We start from the raw sequence: 22036 nt of genomic DNA on the forward strand, positions 1-22036 counted from the left end.
CCTAATTATGCCTCCTGTGGCTGTTGCAGATGCAAGATAAGGGCATGAGGGACAGAAATGAGAGGAAAAGTCATTCTTTCTGGGACTGCTAAGGGTGGCTGCTGTTAGAGGCACAAGATTTCCTAAGCACATGTTTCCCTTCAATGAGAAAAACACTTATTTTTCTCTTAAACACAAAGTCCTAAATGGTGACTGGGTTCTCAGGTGGGCCCCGGAAACACTATGCACAATAGTTTAAACATCTCTCCTGTTCAAGGACAACAGTGGAAGCTGAGAGCCATTGAGTGACTTTGAAACAATATCTGAATTCACTTAGAATCTAATTTATAAAACACAGCACATTTGCATATAAGGAATTTCCCACAGACCCAGAAGATGCTACCCTATTACTATTAACTGCTTTTTATATAATTTTTTTCATAAATGACCATTCCAAGGTTTAGACAACACACAGCTAAGCCTGCCCTCCTTCTCAAGACACATGCAAATGGACCTCACCAAGTTTCCTCTGACAAATATACTACAACTTGAAATAATTCTGCTCCACTTTTAAGATAAAAAAAGACAGGCAAGTTTCTTCTTGCACCACAGCACATTTTTTTAACTAGGTAAATTTAATAGCTACATTGATCCAAATGTTTAAAATTAAACAATGACATAATTCTGAGAGAGGGATGGAGGCAGGGAAGAAGGAAGGAAGGAAGAGGAAGGAAGGAAGGAAGGAAGGAAGGAAGGAAGGAAGGAAGGAAGGAAGGAAGGAAAGAGGAAGGCAGGAAGGCAGGCAGGCAGGTAAGGCAAGGCAAGGCAGGCAGGCAGGAAGAAAAGAAGGAAAGGCAGGAAGGAAGGAGGAAGGAAGGAAGGAAGGAAGGAGGAAGGAAGGAAGGAAGGAAGGAAGGAAGGAAGGAAGGAAGGAAGGAAGGAAGGAAGGAAGGAAGGAAGGAAAGAAGGAAAGGCAGGCAGGCACACACGGTAGCTTGGGTTAACGCCACCTAAATGCTTCCATGCCCATGCTAAGTTCTCAGAACTTCTGATTAAAGCAGAAATTTAGCAAACCTAAACATTCAGTAAATGATCTTTTCAAACATGAAGTCCAGCTATAAGCCCATTTGATCCTTAACACGCAATACCAGCTTTCAGATTCAGTACCACGTTTTCAACTGATTTCTTAAAGAGCTTTGTTTTACCTTTTTAAAGGCATGTCAGAAAGTTTTGACTGGCAGTTCATAAACACTCTCAGATTCATGTTGATCAGCTGGGTTAAAACCTAAAAGTGCAAACGAGACAAAACACATTTTCCTATAGTGAAACTAAATGATATTTGAGACAAAATATTTACATTTTCTCTTCAGAAATTTATCACTCTGACACTGAGTTGAGAGAACACCTCTTAATATCTCAAGAAAGACAGAAAGAGAATAATAGTCTGCAATGGAGAAATTTCTGGAAATCACAACTCTGGGGCACAATCTAAATCACACATAGATTTCATTTGGCAAAAACATAGCAAGTGGGCTACTGCAAATTACTGTTCCCCATGTGTTGAGGCAACTGATGGATAATGGAGAGCTGTCTACAGAAGGAAAATTTTTAAATTTTTCTAATGTGTATTTATTTTTGAGAGAGAGAGACAGAGCATGAACAGGGAAGGGACACAGAGAGAGGGAGACACAGAATCTGAAGCAGGCTCCAGGCTCTGAGCTGTCAGTACAGAGCCCGATGCAGGGCTCGAACCCATGAACTGTGAGATCATGACCTGAACTAAAGTCAGGTGCTTAACCAACTGAGCCACCCAGGCACCCCTACACAAGGAAAATTTTAAAGGTTCATCAGTGCAGTTTACATACTACAGTGAGAAAAATGCATATATATACACACACCCACAAAAAGGTTAGCTGATTACACATCAATAAAACTTTACCTTAAAAAAGAAATACAACTCAAAAAAAAAAATGTTGAAGCAACTGTATTTTTGGCACAGCTCCTAAATTTTCTTAAAACTGTAGTATTTTATACAAATGTACAAGACATGCTACAATTTTTAAATTGCTAGTTTTAAAAAAGGAAAATGATAAAGCAACATTCATTTATCTTTTTACCTCTTATTCCTTATAAATCAAAACATGGCATAAATAAAGTTAATTAAAAGACATCTTGCTCTGGGATGCCTGTGTGGCTCAGCTGGTTAAGCGTCCAACTTTGGCTCAGGTCATAATCTCACAGTTCGTGAATTCAAGCCCCATGTTGGGCTCTGTGCTGACAGCTCAGAGCCTGGAGCCTGCTGTGAATTCTCTGTCTCCCTCTCTGTCTCTGCCCATTCCCTACTTGTGCTCTCTCTCTGTCTCAAAAATAAATAAACATTAAAGAAAAAAAAAAAAATCTTGCTGTAAATAGGATTTTTTTTTTTTAGTACATGAGGAAACCAACCAAACTTGTACCAACATCCTAAGGTTAGAAGGATGTTTCCAGAGCCACTACCAATTTGTATGAAGACACTTGCTCTGCCATGATGCCCTGTGGCATTTTCCAATGCCCTGTGAAGATAACTACGGGAACAATAAGACTCTCAGAGAGTCACAGGACCTGTGACCACTTCAGATAGAGATGAGAACAGCCTCAGAAGCCATGCCTACCAAGAGCAACGGGGCAAGTCTCTGTGCTTCTCTGGTGACAGGGTCAATGACAGCCACGACGTCAAAGTACGTCTCCCCTTCTTTCGGCCTCATTTTAATTGCACTACAGAGATCAAAAAGACAAAACGTGAATCTCATGGAAAACAGGAAACAAAGTTAACTTTGTTTTTTTAAGGCCAACATAAGCTATCAGCCCTCTCAGCATTTCCAAAAACACTTTAGATCTAAAACAATAAGGCTACATGGTGGTTAACTCTGTTATTACATCTACCTCAAAGTTTGCAAAACCTGAAGATTCAAATTCACTCAAAATGAACCAAAAGATATGTGTTAATAGAGGAAAACCAGCTTGAAACTGTATTTAACCGAAAACTGCTAAAAGCTGATGTTTGTTTTTGACAATTACAAACATGCCAATTTTTTTTTCTTGACGAGAAGGGTATGAGGAGAGAAGAAATAATGGATTTTTTAAATACAAAGAACATTACAGAAAACCTGTGAGAGAAAAAAGAAAGAAGCATAAAATCTTGCCACCCCAACCCAACCATTCTGTGGCATTTTTCTCTGTAGACCTTCTCAAATGCCTGTATAAAGATAGTAGCAATTTTATAACAATTTCCTTCCTTCCCCCACCACCTTATCATGATTTTTCCATACTGTTACACATCAAATATCCTGAATAGGAAAAAATCTTCTATTTACCCTGTGAATCTGCCATGTTTACCCAAGCTATTTCTTATTGCTGGACATTTAGATGGCTTGCAGCCTGTAACTTCGTACATCTACTTTTTTTCACACTGGAAATTTCGTTGGAGTGAACAAAGTCCTAGACATGAGATTACTGAGTCACAGGACACAAATATTTTTCTGGATGGGGTGTCTGGGTGGCTCAGTCAGTTGAGCATCCGACTTTAGCTCAGGTCATGATCTCACGGTTAGTGGGTTCAAGCCCCGTATCAGGCTCTGTACTGACAGCTCAGAGCCTGGAGCCTGCTTCAGATTCTGTGTCTCCCTCTCTCTGCCCCTGCCTCACTGTATCTCTCTCAAAAATAAACAAACATTAAAAAAAAAAAAAAAAAAAAAGAATATTGCCAGTTTTCTCATTTAAAAATTAGCAAAATTCAGGGCACCTGGGTGGCTCAGTTGGTTAAGCGTCCAACTTCGGCTCAGGTCATGATCTCACAGTTCGTGAGTTCAAGCCCCAAGTCGGGCTCTTTGCTGACAGCTCAGAGCCTGGAGCCTGCTTTGGATTCTGTGTCTTCCTCTCTCTCTCTGCCCCTCCCCCACTCATGTTCTCTCTCAAAAATGAATAAACGTTAAAGAAAATAATAAAAAATTATTTTTCTGGATAATATGTACTGTTAATCACAAGTTCAGAAGAATTAAGCCAATTTACAAGGATATTAAGTTATACATATTTTGTCTTAATAAGTAAAAAACAGCAGCTGGTTAGATTGCAATTTGTACCCCCAAGATTTCCGGGGGAGAACCTGCATCTTCCCATCTGTGGTTTCCAGCTACACAGCCTCCCTATGAAGTCACATTGACTTAGATGACTTAAGAGGAGCAAGAACTTCTGATACATTTTGAAAAGGAATAAAGGTGAAAGAATTCCAAAACACATCCAATTTTCCAAAATCTTAACTGGTCAAATCAGTGCCTATCTTTGTGCTGAACAATGTTTTAATGTAGTTCCGGCGCTAACCACTACTATTCTGTGCAAGAATATTTACCCAGTGGGAGGAAAACAAAAGTACAAAATAAAATGTTAACTAAAAAAACCGTGTAAGTATAGTTTAAATGGTGATGAAGGTTATTTCAAATCCTAACAGTTCTGGAAATAACCATCAGAACAGCTTTGTGCCTGTATCAAAGCAGATGATTTCAATTTTTGACAAAATTAACAATTTCAGCTGCCAATAATTATTCTAAAATAACCGTTTTTTTTTTGTTTTTTGTTTTTTTTTAACTCTACTACAGCTGTTCTCAAAATGTGGCTCCAGACCAGCAGCACCAGCTTCAGAAATCATCTGGTTTCTAACAGATTCTCCATTCTAGCCTGGATCAAACAGTCCAGTCAGATTTGATCCCCACAAGGACTGGATATCAGAAAGCATGGGTCAACTAAACCAAAGTCCAATCTACCCCAGACTAATTAAATTAGAATCATAAAGGAGCAGGAAGCAGGCATCTGTATCTAAAACCTCTAAGGTTTTAGTGGTATATCTAGATATATCAAGATATATAACCTGCCTGGCTACATATATCAACTGTAGAGGTTCTTTCTAAAGACAAGTTAATCTTAAGTCTAATCATGAGAAAACAACCCAGACTATGGGACATTCCACAAAATAACTGGCCTGGACTGTTAGAAAAAAGGGTCATAAGAGACAAAAAAAACCAAAAAACAACAAAAAAATAAAATAAAATAAAAACAAAAAGCAGGGAACAGTTCTGGATTTAAGGAGACTACAGAGACACACAGCAAAGGACTGCAATGTGTGATCTGGAGCAAATCAAAGAACAAAACCATTTTCAAAGGTCATTACAGGGGCCTTAGAGAAATGTGAATAGGACTGTGTGCTACTTACTATCACCGTATCAAGGCTAAATCTCTGAAATATGCTAATGGTAGAGATACCCCAAGTGTTCAGGAGACACATGCTGAGGAATTCAGACATGATGTGTAATGATGTCTGAAACGGACCTTCAAATGGTTCAGGAAAAATGTGAGTGCATGTATGCTTGTTCACAAACATACACATTGTATATACTATACATACATACACGACCCACAGGTAGATGACAGATAAATGTGGCACAATGTTAACAACCAGTGAACCCAGGTTGAAGATATTTGGGTGTTCACTGTAATAATCTTTCAACTATTCAGCAGCTTTGAAACTTTTCAAATAAAAAACTAAAAAAAAACAAAAGGCAAGAACTTCATAATACTAAACTTTTTATTTTATTGAAAACAAAACCATTTTCAGTAAAAGATGAACGATACAAGTGTTCTAACAACCTGCGTTTATTCTTATCAGAAAATTACAACTGATCTGTCATTAAATGCTTTCTGTTTTCTAAAAGGGTACTGTCTAAATAAATTTCAGATTTAGAAATAAACGTCAGTGTTTATGCAACCAAGATCCCTTTATGAATTCTGCATATGAAAATGCATATATATGAAAAATACACAGTGGACAAATTTGCCATTCCAGTAAGAACTATGTACACACTTCACATGGAAAAATAAAGGAGATGAGATACAGGCAACCTTAAGAGTTTATTCAAGAATATGCATGAATTCAACATTAACTCTGTACCTATGTCTGTCTTCAAAAAACTGGTACTCGATTCTTGCATCTCCTTTTGGTTGAGCCGACAGGAGGGCATCCACCTTCATGACCAAGTCACTTGCCCTGAAAGACATGGTTGGTGAAGATTTAGCATCTCTTTCACCGAAGGTTTTTCCAATTATTGCTGAACATGATATAATCAGTCTAAGTAGTGAATACCAACAAGACGGTTTGAAGAATGTACGAACTTTTTACCAACAGGCATGCATGAGAAAAAGTACGATTTTGTAACTGAGTAGTTTCATAACCTTGAAAGAAGACACCGATTTGCCCATATGTGAAATGGGGATAGTAGTACCTACTTGGTATGGCTCTTGTAAACATTGCACCAGCTCAACAGAAAGCACCAAGCTCAGGGCCCATCCCGTAACAGACTGTCAGTTTGTGGTATTTACCTTCTCCCTCACCCGCTGCTAAATACCTCTAATAGTTTTTATGATTATTAGAGTAATAATTCACTGGAAAGAATTCAGAAAAAAAATGAGAAAACAGATATACATATAATGCCCTTATCAAGAGCACTGATGACATTTTGGTTCATAATTCTTCTATATTTTTAAACATATATAAATACATATATAATCATAAGTGGGATTATATTATTTAGTAACCTGCTTCTTCATTTAACAATATATTGCAAACATATACTACAAACATATTTTTTTTAGTTAATAAACACAGGGTGCATCAATATTTTCACTAATATGTTTATGGATAGGTCATAATCACCAACTGGCTAGCGAACATCCAGGTTGCTTCCTATTTCACTATTACAATCAGTGCTGCAGTAAACAATGTAGAAAAGTATTTCGGCTTTCCCTGACCCTTCTAAAGTTGATTTCTAACTAAGGAAGATCTTGAACTAAATCAGGAGACTTATAAAAAAGGTCAAATCTGCTGAACCAAGCACTGAATTCTAAGAATTCTAAAAAACACCTGTAACTATGTGAACTGGAATCAAGTCTATACATTTTCTCACTGAACCAAACAGCTATATCAAACTACCTCTCTGGTACTTCTCACTACTGACTCTGAATACATATAATCCAGGCCACTTGTTTCCTGTGATGTGTCAACACTGTCACAAAACACGCCAAGGGATGCTGGGTTGTATGGACTTGGCTGAACAGGCAAACAACAAACTCCCTAAAAGTTCACAAAGCACCGTTATCAAACAGCCCATAGCTGAGCTTCAGAAAGCTAAGGATGGCCTTGTGGCTGCAGGTCTGGGCCATGAGTGAAAGCTGTGGCTGTCAAAGCGGGCCACTCCAAGGTGGCGCAGCTATGGCACTACTGAAAGCCCTAGGCAAGCAAGGTAATTCTGAGAGCCCGAATAGTTTTAGTTTATCTTTAGGTAGCCCTGGGACTACCTTATTTCCCTCAATCCACCTAGGAGAGACCCAGAGCCACTTCTCTTTAGTAAAAGGCAAGTCTCTGGTGCACAGTCTGGCAATCATGTAGTCCACAAAGACTTCACAGAGAGAGGGAGTGGTCCAAGGACACACTACACCAAGCCTATGCCCGTGACATGATGGCTTCGAGACATGGGAACACCTCCTAGCCTGCATCAGAGAAGTGTTTCATAGGCCAGAACAAGGGGTATCACTGAAGAGCCACTGAGGTAGAAGGAAACCTCCTTATCTGTAGCCCCACTACTGACTGAGATGAAAAAAGATTCCTTCCCCTATCACACAAGGCTTGGCAAAGGGACTACTCTGGCAGCTATCGAGGTCAGTTCTTCACTAAGACATGTATCTTAAACCCTGTGGCATGAGGGTATGTGAAAGAGATGAAGAAAAAAACCAGAACTTTTAAATTGCGTATCCTCCAACTACTCATCAAAGAACACTACAAATGAGTGAAAATACAACTCACAGAATGGGACAAAATATTTGCATCTCATCTATCTATAAAAGATCAATAGCCCAAATATTTACATATTTCCACAGAACTCCTATAAGTCAATAATAAAAAAACACACAATTAAAAATGTGCAAAGTAGGGGCACTTGGCTGGCTCAGTGGGCATGAAAGTCTTGATCTCTGGGTTGTGAGCTGGAGCCCCACACTGGGTGGAGAGATTACTTAAAACAAAAACAAGGTACAAAGCACTGAATGGATATTTTTCCAAAGATATTCAGATGTCATCACTAATTGTTAGGGAAGTGCAAATCAAACCACAAAGAGATACCACTTCAGATCCATTAGAGTATTACCAAAAAAACCCAAAAAATAACAAGTATTGATAAGGATGTGGAGAAAGTGGAACCCTTACACATTACTGATGGGAAAGTAAAATGGTACGTCCTCTGTGGGAAAACATGATGGTTCCTCAAAAAATTAAACATAAAATATATCCCTCCTACTACATTCATTTAATATTTAATACAAGAACCATGTGTATATGACCTATGGGCCCTCGTTATGGGTCCATAACGGACCTATGGGTCCACACCAGGGACGTGGACCAGTTAAATAATTCATTTTCTTCCCATTGAGAAATAACTCATTAAAATACATTAGCTAACAAGAACACTGAAAGAATTAAAATAAATATTAAAAACCACAATAACCAATTCATCACCTATGCAGGATACAAGAGAAACAACTCATTATTCTATGCTAATAAATAAAGGAAAAGAAGCATTTAGCCTACTTTCCTTTCCTGAACAAAATAAAACAAATGAGGGAAAGTACCTCTTTACAAAAGTATTCCAAGGTTAAAAACAAAAAACAAAAAACTAAAAAAAAACCCTCACCTCACCCCTCTACTTTCGCATATGTTTGAAATTTTCCACAACCAAGAAAAAACAAAACGAAGAGACCTACTTCAGTTCTTTAAATAAATTAACTTGTTTCAATAGAAGCAAAAGTAAACACCTGAACTGAAAAGCATTATCATATGTTCAAGCTGAAAATAAAACACCATGAAATAGAAAGCACAAGGAATGTTCAATTAACCCAGCCCCTATGGTATGCACTAATTAATTTCTTCCATGGCAAAACGTACACATCTTCTTCTACCCGAAGCTGTTGAATATGGGATTTGATTTTCTGTCCTGAAGTTTTTAAGATGATATTTTCTAGGAGGTGGAAATCGTCTTGATTAAAGAGTTCACTGTCGTCCAGCGGCCCAATGATCTGTGAAGAGGAGCAGCGTGGTCAGTGCTAGAATCAGCAAGCTGTAAAGAAGCCCTCTGTGGTCGTCTGGCTATCTTAGAAGCCTATCAGGGTAAAGACCCAAGACATGTATACATCTAATAAAATCAATGAAAAAGGCAAAAATTAAACCCAAATCAATTCATCCAGTTATTTATCAATTCCTCAACCACACAGAGTGTACACTTGTATATGTCACAATATTTTTAGTCAGCAACTCTGAAGTAAAACAAAATAGCAATAAAGTTTTCATTAATTCTCACTGGATATAAATAATAAAACTAAATGCAGTGTGGTGAAGTTTTTAAGATGTTTTTAAGAGATGCAGTGTGGTGAGTGACAGACAGCAGAGATTTCACCCTCTGTGCTAAGAGTTTAAAGTTTGGTATGCCCCCCCTGGCCCCCCAAGTCTCATGTCTATGGCTGCAGATATGCATGAAAGAGTCTAAGCCTGCACCAATGAAGTTCACAGAGACTGCACAACTATGAACACGGTCCCCACAGGGGATGAATACTTCACAGATCAAAACTTTATCAGCTTATTCTCTGAGAGACACCACACTCTCGTCACTATACACAGGACAGGACATAATAAACAGTGGGAAGGTTTTACACAAGAACACTTGTAACAAAAGCAAGCCTCCTCTGAAATCAGGGTGCAGAAATTATCATCAGCACTGCATAAACCCCATTCCCCTCAGGAAAAGAGTGACTCTGTTTGAAAAGTTAGTTTACTAGCTTCAGGGAACACCGCCAACACTGTTCACAGATCTAATTTGAGGTCAAGCTTGTCTCAGAACAAAATCCTCACCCTTCCATTGCTGATCACTGCCCTCTGTCCCTTCTTCAGCTTCAGAACATCCCTGCAGTACATGGCATGAGACAAAATGAAATCCATTTTGGAAGACTCAAAGACCTCTTTAAAAAGACTGAAATCCATGCCCTAGGAAAGTAATTGTTATTAAGGAAAAGTAATTGTTATTAAGCAAGCCATAAAAATGAATAACCATAATGAATAAATCACAAAATACTCTTTTAATGGAAAGTCAGAACAAAATTTTAATAATTAACATTATGATGTTTCAATTCTTCACTCTTCCCATTTTCCCCCACCCTCCCACTTATCAAGTAATGCTTATTTTCTGTTCCTATTCTTTTATGTGATTGTTCAACTGGCAAATTATTCATCACACCTTTATTCTGCATTTTAAAATCTTGCTAATTTCAAGGGTCTTTTTTCTCACTGAAACATCAAGTACACCATCATTTTATAAGAATTTTAAAACTACAAAACAGTCCAGGGCCGCCTGGGTGGCTTAGTCAGTTGGGCGTCCGACTTCAGCTCCGGTCATGATCTCATAGTCCGTGAGTTCGAGCCCCATGTCGGGCTCTATGCTGATAGCTCAGAGCCTGAAGCCTGCTTCAGATTCTGTGTCTCCCTCTCTCTCTGACACTCCCCGGCTCACACTTTGTCTGTCTCTCTCTCAAAAATAAACATTAAAAAAAATTTTTTTTTTTTGAAAACTACAAAACAGTCCAAAAGGTAAGTAACTTACATGATGAATACATGTGGGCCTATATCAGAACACATCAAGAACACATAAACCCCTAACTTTTAAGAAACTTCAATCATTTTGCTATATAGACAAATCAAAATATTGCTCATCTTTTAAAAACTATATAAAATATAAACTTATATGAATCATATAAGATATGAAACTTTATTTAAAAATATTAAAAGTAGTGAACAGAATGTGGCAGAATTGTTATTTCTTGGAAAGATTCTTCCAAACTAAAAGAAATCCTCTGAAACTCAGTACTAAAATAAAAAATCCCGATCATGAACAAGATGCATCAGCCCACGGGAGTGAACTTCTGTGGAAAGTAACAGAACAAGGCAGCCCTATGCAACACACAAAGACTTACCCCAACAGAGAACCCCCAGATGTCAGCTCCTGCAGCCAAGGCCTCTGCAGTCTCCTCCTTGGCCATTTTTGTGATGAAGTTCTTAGCAGAGTTGGACGTCTGTGTTTGGAGAGCTGCCCAGATGGCTCTGGAGATCTGAGTGTTCTTATAACTTATATCTTCACTAGGATTATTGATCATGCTTATTCTAACATTGTTACTGGATTTCTATTTACAAAAGGGGAAATAAGAGTTATATGGTAAGATGTTTTAAAATTAAAAAGTGGCATTAACATCAGTCATAGTCCAGTAAGTAGCAAATACAATCTCTCTTAAAAGTGTTCAGCAGTTCTCTTCTGCACACACAATAAAATTAAAATGCTATAGCCAGGCTTTCAAACCCCTACATGAACTGGTCCCCAGCCTACCCTTCATTTCTTACCATCCCTGAAAATACAGCTCCATTACAGACCATCAGAGTCCTGTATTCCCCAAAACACTTTGTATTATTCTAACATACTCCATGCTTTATGTTGGCATGCCAATTCCAAGTCTATCCCATCTTTCCTTCCCTCAGCCCAAACCAATCTTCAGGCTTCTGTTCAAACACCTCTTTGTGCACATGGCCTTTCCAGATTCCTAGTAAAAATTGATCTCTCCCTGATTAAAAAGACAATAATCCGTGTGGGAGAAGAGATCTGGGACCCATAAAACCTTGTGTCATGACCATAAGCAACAAAAGTTCATACTAATGTGTTATCTAAAGACAAATACAAAAATAGTCATAGCAGCTTCTTCAGAATAGCCCCCAACTAGAAAAAGATGACATTGTCCATGAAATAGATTAAACAAACAAACAAAACTTTGTGGTATAGACATACAATACAGCACAGCAAAAAAGAACTAACTACCACTATTGGTAATATCATGGATAAATCTCAAAATGCTGAGTAAAGAAAACAAACAAACATATATAAGATTCCATTTAAATAAAGTAAAAAATAATCAAGAAGAGGGAACAGGGAGCAGGGTGATGGCTTTCAGGAATTCAATAATTCTCTATTTCTTGACTGAGATGGTGGCCACCTGGGTGTTCCCTTTGAGACACTATGTATCTTATGATTTGTGCACTTCTTTTGATCCTATATTTTACTTCAGTTAAAATATATTTTTTTTTAATTTCAATTCTCAGGGCTCCTGGGTGGCTCAGTCAGTTAAGCATCTGACTTCAGCTCAGGTCATGATCTCACAGTCCGTGAGTTCGAGCCCCACAGTGGGCTCTGTGCTGAAAATGCAGAGCCCACTTCAGATCCTCTGTCTCCGTCTCTCTCTGCCCCTCCCCCACTCTCACTCTCTCTGAAAAATAAACATTAAAAGAAAAAAAAAAAAGAATCTATTCCCTTAAATAAAGTCTGAACACTCCAGTCTCCTCTCTTTTCTCACCAGAAGACAGACCTTCGAAGAAACAATGCTCCTTTCCCTCAAGCACTAAGACAGCAGAACAGCTGCCTTCCGCACAGAACAGTAACATCAGTACACAGAGTGGAGGTGTAGACACTTGCCTGATGTTTAATAGCATCATACAGTAACTGTCTTCCAGAAGGGCTATCAAAATCTCCAACAATCCAAAAAGTTACAGGCCTAATGAAGGAATCATCTGTATAAAAAGAAAACAACATAGTGAGTCGGAGGGAAAAAAGCACATTCCACGTTTCAGTATTGTTCTTAAGCCAAATAATTTCTGAAAACCATGCAAAAAATAAGAAAATGATGTTTAATATACAAAGCAGAAGTAGTGAAATTTCTCTACTAGAACGAAAGCAGGGTAACCTTCCAATTGGCTTAATTACAAGCTAGGAACATGCACTTATTAATTCTACTATGGTTTAGGCATCTGTTAGCATGTACAATGAAACATGTGGGTAACAGATCACAGTCTTGAATCATATGGATTTGTAACTTTCTGAAATAGAATTCTTTGCAAACATTTACACAAATTTTGTCTGCATTTGAAAAATTATCTACTGTTATCCACAGGTTCTAGAAAGGTCACAATAAAGTATCAATAAATTCTAAATCACAATGCTGCCTGAAACCACATAAGATAATTAAGAAAAGAAACAAAACATTCTAAAGTTTAAAGTTACCATAGATTTCCTTGGAGGACATTCCTAGACAGAGGTAAAGGAAAAAGAGTAGAAGAAAATGTCATTGCTATAACTGATGCCTACCGTAAAGTCAAAATTTTAAATAATGTCTAACATGATCAATCTTCTCTCTGCTCCGTAGTCCCCCTAATGGTACAGCACTGTTCCAGGGTCCCTCAGAACCAATTTTCTTGAACCAAATGGAGCAATTGTTTTTATTCACATAGATCTAGGAAGCCAGAAATTCTCTCTAGGAGAAGACTAAAGCATAGATAAAAATAGCTGCCTAGGGGCAATGATCTCACAGTTTATGAATTTTAGCACAGAGCCTGCTTGGGTTTCTTTCTTTCTTTCTTTCTTTCTTTCTTTCTTTCTTTCTTTCTTTCTTTCTCTCTCTCTCTCTCTCTCTCTCTCTCTCTCTCTCTCCCCCCCCCCCCAGTCCTCCCTCGCTTGCATAGGCATGGGCATACTCTCTCTCTCTCTCTCAAAATACATAAATAAGCATTTAAAAAAAAAGAGCTGCCTTAAATGACAGTCAGTGCTCTGAAGGAGTAATAAGTGGCTAGAGGGGGAAAACATCTGTCTGCCATTAAAATATCATTTCACATAACTTTAGCCTAACTAACTGATTCCATATTAAAATCAGTTTTAAAATATGCACAAGGATTCCTAGAACCAAGTTTATCCTATAAACCCTAAAAAAATTAAATCAGTGTTGTCACTGAAGAGGAAGTCAAACTAATTTGCAATCCATTAACCCATGTTTACATCATAAGTGTTTTCATTTTAAAATCATGAAAATAAGTTTCATTTGACCTTAATATCTAATATAAATTTATAAAAACATTTGAATTTTCAAAAACATACAAAAGAATTTTAAATAGGTATTTCCTAAATTCAAATCATTGTAAGAAATAATGAAAGAAATTATGGAATCTCCAATACACTTATAGATTCAATTACTTCTACAAATACTAAAAAAAAAAAAATGCTGAATCCAAGATAAGCCAGAAATGGATCACCTTTCTTTGTCAGATAGTTCATACTATTGGCTATAGCAGCAGTTTTGCCTTGGGAATCCAAGACAGTAAATCTGGCATAGTCATCCACAAAAAAGTTATCTGAAAAAAAAATTGAAACAGATTTATAATTAACATGCCTAATTCAATCCAATGTTAATATTCAAATAATAAACTGATTTGACCATAATACAAGATTTATAAAAAACACATAAGTGAAATCTGTTGTTTCATGTTTACTGAACAAGTTCACAAGACACCTACCCATTAATCACATTTTAAGACACAAAGTTAATAAAAAATGGACACATCCCATATAACTTTCATGTATGTATATACATACATGCACCACTTTAACGGTTTATATTTATTCTATTCCACCCCTATGACTCTACAACTAGAAACCAATCTCTTAATAAGATCCCCTAACTCCTTGTCTCCCTTCCATAGTCGACACACCTGAGTAAGCCCTTCCCCATACCACTGGGCGATGGAGGGCAAGAGGGAGAATGACGGGAGAGAAGATCTAAGACTCTGACTTTCATTTTTTACACGTCTAACAAAATAATACAATTTTAGTTTTAATACAAACAAAAGGTCATTTTCATTCTTTTTAGACAAGTCTCTTCTCCAACTAATGGCCTCTGGCCATGCTCTTATCAACCATTTTTCCTTGGGTTACTCTAGCTAAAATCCCAGTTTCATCGACTCATTCATTTGATCTGAACTACCCAGTAATTTCTTCCTACCTACAAAATGGTCTCTGTTCTGTATAATAAACCCTCTATGTCCAAGAATGTCCCCAATCTTCTGCATTACTGTGTTCCAACACAAATGCCACTCTTCTCTCACCATCCTCCAAGCACAGCTGGCTTATCCACCCCACCACCTATATGTGTCCACCCATGCACCATCTGTCCTTTCACTCAACCAACTATGCCTGGGGCCTACTATCCTTCCAGTCAGGATTCGAGTAAAAGGAAAGCAATGCGAAGTAAGAGCTCATGACATCATGCAGGGGAGGGGAAAAGGCTCCAAAAGACTTAAAGCCTTGAAACTTAGTATCCTTCTAAGAAGGTCCCAGGACAACAAAGGCCAAGGGCAGGGTAGGTAATAACAGAGCTAGGACCACTGGGTCAGAAGGATGCCGGCTGCTCCTCCAAGGACAGCTCCAACACGTTCATGAGGCAAACTGCATTTTCGGCCCTGTGAACCAGCATCACTTCACAGCTGAGCGCTACAACATTTAGTGGAGAAAGGTACCCCAAAACACTGAACTGTTGTGCTCCTTATTCAGGAGTACTCCAAAAAGAGCTCTTTACAGTTTAATTTTAAATGATGGAAACAACAAAAACTTAGAACAAAGACTCATAATACTGCTTGATTTGCTCTATTCAAACTTGTGGTAAAAAGCTAAAACCTAACTATGAAGAAACAGTTTATCTCACTCTCTAACCACTTCCTTTTTCAAACAGAAGCAGAGAGATGTCCCTCTTCCTCTAAAAGGAATTTGGTTTCAAGTTGATTAAAGACAGCTGCCATAAAGGAACAACCACACCTGGAGCTGTGTGCATCACACCCACCACAGCAGCAAAGGCCCTTGGCTTGGACTTCTCTGTTATGCTTATCTTTCTCACCCAGTGACATCCCCAGGGCGAGTGACAACAGCTCCACTTCATTTCCAGCTATTTGCTGAAGTGGCCTTCAGAGTCACAAGGAAAGGCAGAAGGAAGACACTGTTCACACAACTACCTCTGGAAAGGTATTCTTGTGGAAACGCAAACATCCATCAACTGAGGATTAGGTAAGCCAAATGTGGACTGTCCATATAAGAAAACATCAGCCATAAAAAGGCATGAAGTACTGAGACATGCTGCAACATGGATAAACCTTAATAACTTTATGCTGAGTGAAAGAAGCCAGTCACAAAAAACTTGAATTATATGGCATATCCAGTAGAAAACTCCCTTAGAAACAGACACTAGGTCAGCGGTTGTGAGGGGAAATGGAGAGTAGCTACTAATGGTTACATGATTTCTTCTTGGGGCAACGATATATATTCTAAAATTAGACAGTGATGATTAGACAACTGAGAATACGTTAAAACTGTGTGCTTTAAAATGTGTAAGTTTTCAAAAGGCTGAGTTTTGTGGCATGTACACTATGTCTCAATGAAGGTTTATTTTTAGACAGGTATTCCTAGCTTCTCAGAGTAAAACCACCTGAGGTGTTCATCCACATCACTGCTGGCTGATTCTAGAACAAAGATGAAGAAAAGACAGCTGCTTAACAGCTCTACAACTGTAAAAAAAAAAAAAACAAAAAACAAAAAAAAAAACAGATGTAGTCTCATCACCCAAGGCCTGTTTAACCGGCATTTAAAAGACAATGGATTTTTTCAAAGCTTACAAAGATTTATCTATATAAACTTGGAGAAAATTCTTGTGAATTTAGAGGCTAATATTATGAATTAAAACATAAGATTGTGTCACAATCTTGGGTTATCTTCTGAACATTACAATCCAACAGATGCAAAGGTTCTGAAACATAAATCAAAAAAGGTCCAAAGTTCTTCCTGAAATAATCCTTACTGGTTGCTGTTAAATCCAGGTATTCTCGCTCAGATGTCAAAATCCTCGAATTGATTCGTGGAACAACATTTGGCTGATTCATGATATACTCTACCACATCCTGATCATGGGACAATTCACCCTAAAAGGAAAAAAAGAACCGGTGGGAGTGGAACGAGCATTAAACCAATTACAGCAATAATCATTTATTAGGCACTAAAAAGCCTTAACTTTATACTGGTAAGAGCCAAAAACTGAAGTTCTCATGTTACAGGTCCCTATCACTGCCAAGCACAGTTTGACATGTTATTTATGTACATTACCTTTAACTCTGCATCAACACGAAGCCAATGTTAGTGACATCCATTTTAAAGATGGAAGCTGAGGTATAGAAAGGTGACATACCTTACTCAAAGAGCTAAGGGGATCCAAATATGAAATGCAAACCCATGTTTCTGTGGTCTCTCCACACATCACTGTTCTTTCCCCAGAAATAAGCAAACTCTACAAACTAGATAAAAGTTAACATAAAAAAAAAAAAAATCCATCCTAAGATCTGCTCATAGTTAGCCTCTCTCCAAAGGAAAAAGGCAAATGCCTTCTCTTAAGCACTTAACGTATTTTGTAAAAATCACTACAAGCTTTTTGCAACCTCAGGCATCCAAGTAATGCTACATTTCCAGAGTCACAATTACACAGCAGGGAGGAAAAATCACTTATCGTTTTCTCTTCCTTTTCATGCCTCTCAGATATACAGAAATACTTGTACTCCATGAAGTGATCTCAAATCGAAGCGTAAATGGCTATGGAAACTTGCAAGTTCTCACACTCAAAATATTTCATACAAAACCATATTTTAAAGCGATTTTCAAGGAAGAGATAAATGTGAATCAAATATACACAGTCAAGTCTAAAAAACTCCAATCAGTCATCTTCTGTGGCTACTGATTATCCCAAGAAAGAGAAATCATATGCAAATTCTCAAACTAAACTAATAATGAGTCTATGAACCATCCATACAACCCAACAGACTTACAGAGGTACTAGATGACTTAGTAGAGATGTACACCCCCATGTATACAACTTTGGTCTCTATTATAAATCTGAATTGATTCCAGTTAGAAGCCTAGCCAGCTGAGGGAAAGCAATTTGACAACATCTATCAAAATTTTAAACGTACATAACTTTGGATGCAGCCTGTCTACACACCACACACACAATGATTATTTCTTTTTTTTTTTTTAATATATGAAATTTATTGTCAAATTGGTTTCCATACAACACCCAGTGCTCATCCCAAAAGGTGCCCTCCTCAATACCCATCACCCACCCTCCCCTCCCTCCCACCCCCCCATCAACCCTCAGTTTGTTCTCAGTTTTTAACAGTCTCTTATGCTTTGGCTCTCTCCCACTCTAACCTCTTTTTTTTTTTTTTTCCTTCCCCTCCCCCATGGGTTTCTGTTAAGTTTCTCAGGATCCACATAAGAGTGAAACCATATGGTATCTGTCTTTCTCTGTATGGCTTACACAATGATTATTTCTAAGAGAAGATGAATGGCAGGCAAATAGGAGTGAATGGGTAAGTTTCTCTTCATTTATACCTCTATACACATTTTGAATTTCATACCATCTGCATATTGTACCTTTTTACAGTGACTCTAATTCAAAATTTTAAATGTATCATACCCTTTGACAAAACAATTCCAAAAATTGATATTTCTCAAAAAAAAATAATAATAAGGTACAAAGATACACATATGAGACTATTCGCTGCAGCACTATTTATAACAGTACAACTTTACAAGCAATGTGCAATATCAGGGGATGAAATAAATGATTGTTCATTCTTTTTTTTTTAAGTTTATTTATTTGTTTTGAGAGAGAGAGACAGACAGAGAGAGAGAGAGCACATGAGCCAGCATGCAAGTAAGGGGGAGCAGAGAGAGAGGAAGAGAGAGAGAATCCCAAGCGGACTCTGTGTCATCAGTGGAGAGCCCAACACAGGATTCAAACCCATGAACTGTGAGATCATGACCTGAGCTGAGATCAAGTCAGACACTTACATGACTAAGCCACCCAGGCGCCCCAATTATTGCTCGTTCTTAAAAAACTATGCAGCAATTTAAAAGTACTGACATAGAGCTGTATGTTCAGAAACACAAAGCTAAAATGTATTCAATTAGAAAGGTAAGCTAAAAAATACAAATGTAAACATACATTTTAACATACATGAAATCACAAAGAGTTATTTCTCTAAGGACTGAGATGAAGGGAAGAACTTTCATTTTTACTTTACACACTTGAATATTCTCCCCAATTTAGTATCTTCTAAATATGTACAGGAGCACATATGACTTATGTCATAATATTTAAAACAAAACTTTCTTTAGCTAGACCAAACCAAACTTCTCACTGGCAATATAAGGAAAAACAGAGAAAAACTAGCATTCAAAAAGGGAATATTTGAAAATGACCATTCTTTTAAACAATAGGTATGCTGGTGTCTAAAAACAGAAAACTCTTCTGAATTTTTACATCCAACAATGTTGTAAAAGAAATGGTTTAAGTGGATGCTGGAAAACAAAAATGTTTGAATTATCTTTCATCTTTTTATTAATATCACTTGAACAAAGAAAGTAATTATCAATTCTTCTAGACTATTCTTAACTTTGGAAAATTAAGCCAAATGCATTCAAATAAAAACTATGTTTTCATATTTTATTTCAGTAGCTCCATGAATAATAAATTCCCTAGTAAACTACCAGGATAGGTCCTCATTCATAAGGAGACATGTAATAGAATTTAGCCAATACTTTTTATGTTTTTTGGGCTTGTTTTAATAAATGCACTAACAATCAGCACAATAAATAGCTTCTTTTAAAAATATATTTCTGGTCTTTTCAACATACGGTGCTGGAAAAACTGGATACCCACATGCAAAAGAATGAAGTGAGACCCTTACACCATGCACAAAAATTAACTCAAAATAGATCAAGGCTGCAACTATAAAATTCTTGGAAGAAAACTTTGGAGAAAATCTTCAAGACATTGGATTTGACAATGACTTCTCGGCACACCAAAATCACAGTCAACAAAAGAAAAAACAGGTAAACTGGACTTCAACAAAACTCAAAACTTTTGTGCATCAAAGGACACTATCAAAAAAGTGAAGAAGACAACAGAATGAAAGAAAATATTTGCAAATCACATCTGATAAGGGATAAATATCCAAAATATGTAAGAAACTCTACACTTCAACTACAAAAAAAAAAAAAAAGCCTAATTTGAAAATGAATAAAGGACTTAAATAGACATTTCTTCAAAGAAGATACACATATGGCCAATAAGCAAATGAAAAGATGCTCAGTCTCTTTAGTCCTTAAGGAAATGCAAATAAAAACCACAATAGGATACCACTTCACACAAACTAGAATGGCCATTATCAAAATAATAGAAAGTAGGGATACCTAGGTAGCTCAGTCCCTTGAGTATCAGGCTCTTGATTTTGGCTCAGGTCATGATCCCAGGGTTGTGGGATGGAGCTCTACTCGGGATGTGTGCTAAGCTTGGAACCTGCTTAAGATCCCTTATCCCCGCCCCTCCCCCTCTTCTCTTTCCCCAGCTCCCTCTCTCTAAATTAAAATTTTTTTCAATGTTATTTGAGAGAGAGACAGAGCGGGAGCAGAGGAAGGGCAGAGAGAGAGTCAAAATCCGAAGCAGGCTCTAGGCTTTGAGCTGTCAGCACAGAGTCCAACCTGGGGCTTGAACCCATGAACCGTGAAATCATGACCTGAGCCAAAGTCAGCTGCTTAACCAACTGAGCCACCCGGGCACCCCTCTCTCTCTCTCTAAATTAAAAAAATAATACATTATTTTTTAATAACAGAAATTAACAACTGTCAGTAAGGATGTGGAAATAATGAAATTTTTGTGTATTTGTTGGTAAAAATGTGAAATGGTATGGCTGCTATAAAAACCAGGCCAGTAGTTCCTCAAAATGTTAAAAGATAGAATATCCATAAAATCCAGCAATTTTCCTAGGTATATACCCAAAAGAATTGAAAGCAAAGACTTGAACAGATATTTATACACCAATGTTCACAGCAGCATTGTGAACTAGCCAAAAGGTGGAAACAACCCAAATGTCCAAAACATGAATGGATAAATAAAATGTAGTATATACATATCATTCCATTTTATAGGAAGGAAATAAATTCTGACATGCTACAACACATATGAACCTTAAAATAAGCAAGACACAAAAATGACAAATATTCTATGATGCCCTCTAGAAGAGGCAAACTCATAAACACAAAAAGCAGGAGAGTAGTTATCAGTAGCTGACAGAAGCCAGCAATGAGGAATTATTATTTAATGGGTAAACGGCTGCTGTTTGAGATGATCAAATATTCTGGTGATGGATACTGGTAAATGCTGCAGAATACTGAATGTACTTATTATATCTCTATGCATAATTTAAAGTGGTTAAAATGATAAACTTTTATGCTTTATATATTTTACTACGATAAAAATACTGTATGTGAGAGTGACATTCAGCAGAATGATAGAGTGATGATCTCTGAAAGCCCCTCCTCAAAAAAAACAAAAAAATCATCAAGGACACTAGAAAAAAATCATCAATTTTTTTCAAAACTCTGGAAATTAACCAAAGGCTTGCAAAATTCCAAATTCTTTTATTCAAAATATGGCTAAATCCTGGTAGCAAAAATAACCTTCAAGACACTTTAACTTGCCCTATTGCTATCTACCTCTCCCAGCTACACAGGAGTCTTGAAAACCAGTAACTCTGAAATAAATGTAAATACTAGCAGACTAGGAATATTCCCAGGTGCTCTCTCCAGTTGAGCTGAATTAGATCATACTGTGCCAACAGCTTTTTCCTAGGTATCTTTGTCAAAAGAATAAGGAGAAATTGTTTAATATCTCAGTTGCTTGAAGTGGTGACAAACGTTGGGCTCACATGAAGTGGCAAAAACATAAAAGAAAAAGCTTGGAAATGAGATGTCCATAACAGGTTTTGAAAGGCTCTCACATATTCCTTGGAATCTAAAAGGCCACATGCACAGTGTCCAGGGATGTGTTTAAGCTCAAGAAAAATCTTAGAAGGCACTAACGCTCTCACTTCTGACTAACCTGACACTGTTCAAGCAAGAACTGAAGGCTACGGCAGAGTTGTAAACTGCCTGGGGAAGGCTCAAGGAGCACCCCAACATGTATACAAACACTC

The 22036-nt window shown here is 37.4% G+C and overlaps 1 protein-coding gene across 2 annotated transcripts in view; it reads right to left on the reverse strand.

Annotated features, from left to right (window-relative positions):
- The window catches only part of UGGT1 (UDP-glucose glycoprotein glucosyltransferase 1), a 110726-nt gene that overhangs the window by 31469 nt on the left and 57221 nt on the right, over window positions 1-22036 (reverse strand). Inside the window, exons 19-28 of one of the 2 annotated variants that reach the window (XM_015062479.3) lie at window positions 16810-16930; window positions 14222-14320; window positions 13200-13223; window positions 12615-12709; window positions 11074-11280; window positions 9959-10090; window positions 8999-9129; window positions 5957-6052; window positions 2631-2733; window positions 1185-1264 (exon numbers count right to left, since the gene is read on the reverse strand). In XM_015062479.3, coding sequence (XP_014917965.3) covers window positions 1185-1264; window positions 2631-2733; window positions 5957-6052; window positions 8999-9129; window positions 9959-10090; window positions 11074-11280; window positions 12615-12709; window positions 13200-13223; window positions 14222-14320; window positions 16810-16930 — 1088 coding nt within the window. The remainder of the gene's footprint in view (window positions 1-1184; window positions 1265-2630; window positions 2734-5956; window positions 6053-8998; window positions 9130-9958; window positions 10091-11073; window positions 11281-12614; window positions 12710-13199; window positions 13224-14221; window positions 14321-16809; window positions 16931-22036) is intronic. The other variant, XM_027056087.2, reaches the window with a different exon arrangement.

This window comes from Acinonyx jubatus, chromosome C1, assembly GCF_027475565.1.
Source record: "Acinonyx jubatus isolate Ajub_Pintada_27869175 chromosome C1, VMU_Ajub_asm_v1.0, whole genome shotgun sequence".
NCBI lineage: Eukaryota > Metazoa > Chordata > Mammalia > Carnivora > Felidae > Acinonyx > Acinonyx jubatus.